This window comes from Bison bison, unplaced genomic scaffold, assembly GCF_000754665.1.
Source record: "Bison bison bison isolate TAMUID 2011002044 unplaced genomic scaffold, Bison_UMD1.0 scf7180017864215, whole genome shotgun sequence".
In the NCBI taxonomy this organism is placed as follows: Eukaryota; Metazoa; Chordata; class Mammalia; order Artiodactyla; family Bovidae; genus Bison; species Bison bison.
In genome coordinates this window covers 12,142,760-12,148,759 of record NW_011494787.1, presented here as the reverse complement: position 1 = coordinate 12,148,759, position 6,000 = coordinate 12,142,760, and the positions used below count along the sequence as shown (strand labels likewise).

Sequence of the window (6,000 nt, the reverse complement as noted above, 5' to 3'; positions counted from 1 at the left end):
ATGTTTCATCTAATTTCGTTTGTGCAAACATGTTGGATCTCTTAAAAAGATATATATATATATATTTGATATATTTGCTTTGGGTCTTAGTAGCAGCACATGGGATCTTCTGTTGAGGCACACTGACTCTCTAGTTGTAGGCTTAGTTGCTTCACAGCATGTGGAATCTAGTTCCCTGACCATGGATTGAACCCATGTTCCTTGCATTACAAGGTGGATTCTTAACCACTGGGCCACCAAGGAAGTCCCTGGATCTAATTTTAAGGAAAACTTTCCATGTTGTCAATAGGTGTTCTATTTTTGTAATAAATTATGATGGAAGAGTTAATAAAGAGTCTCTGCATTAAGATGCTGATAACATTTTACGAGAAAAAATAATTTATTTAATGAGGTCCTGTGTCTTATTAAAAAGTTGTAGAAGATTTCAAACTTCTTTTCTCAGATAATAGTTGGTGGAGTGGCAAGTACGTCACAAGATATACAGACTTATGCTTCTTGCACATTTTTGGCTGCAAGTATGAAAGAAGGGAAGCAGGGAATTCAAAAAAATAAAGATTCTGTTCAACTTGGAGCAATTGAGGCCTGTGTAATGTGGCTACTAGAAAATGAATTCATCCAGATTACTGAAGCTAGTGATGGAACAGAAGGTAAATATGACTTCTGAATTGCAACTTCCTTTTTTATCTTTAGTGATTTAGAGTATCTAAGAGTGTTTTAGTAGAAAAAAATTGACTTATCAACTCATTTTAAGTGAATCAGTGCTGTGTTCAGCAACATCAGACAAGTAGTATAGAGCCTGCTGATATATATCCATGCATTGGATTCTGTTTGTAAAATTGATCAGAGCCTGAAAGATTAGTTACAGAATGCCTAAAGACAATATTTTATTTTTAACATTTGATCCTTTTTTTCCCCACCCCCACTCCCAAACCAGGAAATGTATATCATCCAACACACCTTGGTTCGGCAACTCTTTCTTCTTCACTGTCTCCAATTGATACTTTAGATATTTTTGCTGACCTACAAAGAGCAATGAAGGGCTTTGTTTTAGAGAATGATCTGCATATTGTTTATTTGGTAAGTTCTGTTTTCTTCATTATTATCTTTGTGAAAATGAGGAGGAAATGCCTATAAAGAATCCTGAACAACAAAAATACCCTAAGGGAATATATTGTCTGCTTTCCTTGACTAGGATAGTACTGGTGGGAATAGAGATGAAGTAAGATGAAAAGTAATCAGCTAAATGTTCTAGTGACCTTTTAAATCTGCTTGCCTACTTGTCTGTTTTTTCTAGCTTTCTTTCATAAGGATTTGAGATGATTTATTAAAAACATGCATTATACAGCAAGGGGCAATGAGATCTCTGGAAATTAAGGATAAGATCATAATGTAAAACTCAAGCAAGGATTGGTACATAAACAAGAACACCAGTAAGTCATGTACAGTTGTGCCCAACATTGATTCTGGGCTGTCTAGCAACTGTAGCAAAGAGTAAAGCTGGTTAGTCTTAATAAGATAAAAAACAAAACAAAACAAAAAAATAGAAGTATTGCATTTTATTGCCTAAGAGAAATGTAGTCCTAAAAATCACACTATGGGACTTACATTTTTGATAAAGTATTTATAGTAAATGCTATGAAGAATTTTAAAAGCTTGTTTAAATTAGATAATCTTTTATAAATATTATTTTTTAAAACAAAGATTTTTTATAATAATTGGATAAAATACAGTTTGAGGTCATATTCTCTGGCAAGAACCTGACTGGAAATACTTAATTTTGCAATTAAGAGTAGATGTTGGGAGTGATGTAGGCAAGATGGTTGTAAAAGGGATCTCTGACTCTAGTCCTCATCAAAGATATGAATTAGCAACTATTCACAGTCAAGAACACTTTCTAAAAATCCTAGAACCTGGTGGTGAGGTTAAAACACTCTTTTAGAGTGCAAAAACTGAGAGCAGCCACATTAGAATCTAAGAGCAGTGGTTTTCACTTTGACTGTGTTGCCCCTCCAAGCAAGCACAGTGCCTTACTGGAGAATACATGGTTTCTCTAGTGGTTAAAAGAGAGTCAAGGTTGGCATCCAGTTTTCTCAGCATTCTGGAACATTCCTTGGGAAGGTCACTTCTGTCTCGCCTCACAGAGAAACCTAGGGGAATTGGCAAGGTTAGATAGACCACCAACGGTCAGCTAGGAACAAAGAAACAGATGGAGCTCACAGTGACCAGTATTTGGATCATGGCAGTGATACTGCATCTCTTTCTTAATCAGAAAGACCATCAAATGATTCCATTCTCTGTGGCATCAGAATGATGTCCCCATTTGATTGGGAAGCAGGGTGAGCAGTTCTGCCCAGCTGGCAGTCCTAACCTGTGCATAATTCTCAATGTATATACTTATAAATTTTTATTTTTTATAAGAATAAAAAATTTTTTATTCTTTTTTTATAAGAATAAAAAAATTTTATTCTTTTTTTATAAGAATAAAAAATATCTGGGGGGAATTCATAGAGGGAAAAATGTAGTAACAGAGTCAGATTAAGAATGTGATTTATGAGCTTTTAATAAAAAGTTATAATAAAAACTTCTAATTAAAAAAAGAAAAGAGAGGGAGCCAAGCCAGCAGCCCTGCCAGCTGCAGAGCTTGCCTGCAGCCTTGCCTGACCAGGGAGCCTGACTCTGGAATATAGCTTGGAATCCTGCATGAATACAGAGTTCATCCTTTGGGTCCACCCACCTGTGGAGCACAGTCTCTGCCTGTACCTGAACACGGAATCCAGCTAATGGCACCAACTAACCAGGGAGTACAGTTTGTTCCTGCTTGACCAGAGAACCCAAGGAGCAGCCCTACCCAACCTCAGAGCTCAGCCAACCTGCTTGACTATGTGAGCACAGCCATGGGTCATGCCTATCCATGTAACCAGGCTAGCAGTTTCACCTGACTAGGCAGCTCAGGCAGTAGTCCTGTTTGACTGCAGAGCTGAACCAATGGCCCCTCCAACCAGAGGTCTGCCTGGTCCTTTATGAATTCTACCAGCTGGCTCTTTCCCCAGACTAGGCTGACTAGTGAAAATCTTTTCTCTGGCAAAGCAAACATGAAGATTGGAAGAAGTGACCACTTCCTCAAATGCACAGACACCAACACCAACATGCAAAAATAATGAAGAATAAGGGAAACATGACACCACCACCATCATCAAATAAATTGATAAATTAATAAAAACTTCAGTAACCAAACCTAAAAGAGATCTATGAACTGACTGACCAAGAATTCAGAATAATCCTTTTAATGAAATTCAGTTAACTTCATTAAAGAAAACACAAATAGGCAACTGAACAAAATTAAGAAGTCAATACATGAACAGAATGAGAAGTTCAACAAAGAAATAGAAACTGTTTTACAAAAGCCCCCACCCTACTAAGCCCCCCAAACCCACAAATCCCAGAGCTGAAGAATACAATGAGTGATCTATAAAATTCAATAGAGAGCTTCAAAAGCAGACTTGATAAAGCAGAAGAAAGAATCAGTGAATTCAGATAGGTCATTTGAAATTATACATCCAGAGGAAGGGGTGTTGGGGGAGGGTTGGCTAGAAAGTATAGAGTGAAAAAACCCCACAAAACTTATGGGACACCATCATATATATTATTGAAGTCCAAGATGGAGGAGGGAGAGAAAATGACAGAAAGTCTATTTAAAGAAATACTGGCTAAAAATATCCCAAATATGGGGATAGATATGGACATGAAGCTAAGAGGACCTCAAACAGGTACAATCCCAAAAGGACTTCATCTCGATACATCAAACTGTCGAAAATCAAAGATGAGAATTTTGAAAGCAATAGGAAAAAAGACTGTTGTCAAGTACAAGCAAACCTCATAAGGCTGTCAGATTTCTCAGCAGAAACTTTGCACAGAGATTGGTATGATGTATCAAAATCATGAAAGAAGAAAACTACCAACTAAGAATACTATACCTAGCATGCTGTATTTCTGAAATGAAGGTAAGATAAAGATTTTCTCAGACAAAAGCTGAAGGAATTCATCATCCTGGGCATGCATTTATAAGAAATGCTAAAGGAAGTTCTTCAAGCTGAAATGAAAGGATGCTGTTTAACAACATAAAACATGAATGTATAAAACTCACTGGTAAAGAAAGGTAAATTTATAATCAGATTCAGAATTCAGAATGTAATGGTGATATGCAAATCACATATACAAAAGTTAAAAATAAACATTGAAAATAACTAATTATAATTTGCTAATGAATACATAAAATGTAAATTGTAATATTAACTGCATTAAATGAGAGGGGATGGAGAAGTAAAAATACAGTTTTTGTGTAGAATCAAAGTTATCAGCTTAAAATAGAAAGCTAAAGCTGTGTATACAATGGAACATCATTTATCTATTAAAAAAAAAAAAGAAACCTTTCCATTTGTGACAACATGGATTAACCTGGTGGGCATTGTGCTAAATGTAATAAACCAGACAGAGAAACATAAACTTTGTATGGTTTCACCCATGTGGAATATGAAAAAGTTGAACTCAGAAACAAAGTGGAATGGTACTTGCCAGGGGCTGGGGTCTGGGTGATATGGGGAGATGTTTGTCAAAAGGTACAATCTTTCAGTTACAGGCATACTTCCTTATTTTATTGTGTGTTGCTTTGTTTTATTGTGCTTTATGGATACTGCATTTCTTTTTTGGAAATTGAGGGTTTGTGGTAACCTTATATTGAATAAGTCTCTTGGTGCCATTTTTCTAACAGTATTGTTTTTATTTTTTAATTTAAAAATTTTTGTTTATATATTTTTGGCCATACTTTGTTGGCTTGTCTTCAACCAGGGACCAAACGCCAGTCCTCAGCAATGAGAGCATGGCATCCAAGTCACTTCACTGGACTACCAGAGAATTCCCTAACAGCACTATTATTTTGAAAAAATATTTACTTGGCCTTGCTGGGTCTTCGTTGTGGCACATGGAATCTAGTTCCCTGACCAGGGATTGAACCTGGGCCCCCTGCATTGATGCAGAGTTTTAACCACTGGAACATCAGGGAAGTCCCAGCATTATTTTTGTTTTTTAGAATTAAAAAAAATTTTTTTTAATAATATATTTATTCTAGTTGCACTGGGTCTTTGATGCTGTGTGTGGGCTTTCTTTAGTTGTGGAGAGTGGGGACTACTCTCTAGTTGTGTGCACGGGCTTCTCATTGCAGTGGCTTCTCTTGTGGAGCACAGGTTCTAGGCACATGGGCTCCAGGAGTTGCAGCACAGGGGCTCGTTAATTGTGGCTCACAGGCCATGGAGCCTGCAGGCTTCAGTAATTGTAGCACATGGGCTCAGTAGCTGTGATGCATGGGCTTCTCTGCTCTGTGGCATGATGAATCTTCCTGGACTAGGGATTGAACCTTTGTTCCCTGAATTGGCAAGGAGGATTCCCATCCACTATACCATGAGGAAAGTCCCCAGAATTACTTTTAAATTAAAGTGTGTGCTTGGATTTTATTAGTCATAATCCTATTGCATACTTGAGACTACTTTTATATGCACTGGGAAACCAAAAAACTTGTGTGGCTCACTTGATTGTGATAATTGCTTTATTGCGATGTTTTAGAATGAACCTACAGGATCCCCAAGGTATGCCTGTGTAAGATGAATAAGTTCTGGGAATCTAATGTACAGCATAGTGATTATAGCTAGCATAGTGATTATAGCTAGTAATACTGTATTGTATACCTGGATTTGTTTACAGAGAGAATCTCACCATACACACACACAGTGGTAACTGTGAGGTAATAGATGTGCTAATCACCTGATTGTGGTAGTCATTTCACTGTGAATACATATATCAAATCATATCATTGTACCCTTTAAATAAATATATTTGATTTCATTTGTCAGTTACCTCAATAAAGCTGGGAGGAGGGAAGGAGCAAATATATGTGTTTTGATAGGCAAGTGAGTAGGGGGTAAATCTGAAATTATTGTAAGAATTAAG

General features: G+C 36.8%; 1 protein-coding gene across 1 annotated transcript in view; it reads left to right on the top strand.

Moving 5' to 3' along the window:
- The window catches only part of POLQ (polymerase (DNA directed), theta), a gene marked incomplete at its 5' end in the record, with an annotated part of 107,105 nt that overhangs the window by 30,922 nt on the left and 70,183 nt on the right, over positions 1-6,000 (top strand). Inside the window, 2 exons of the mRNA XM_010845421.1 lie at positions 443-647; positions 935-1,077. Of these exons, the coding sequence (XP_010843723.1) occupies positions 443-647; positions 935-1,077 (348 nt within the window). The remainder of the gene's footprint in view (positions 1-442; positions 648-934; positions 1,078-6,000) is intronic.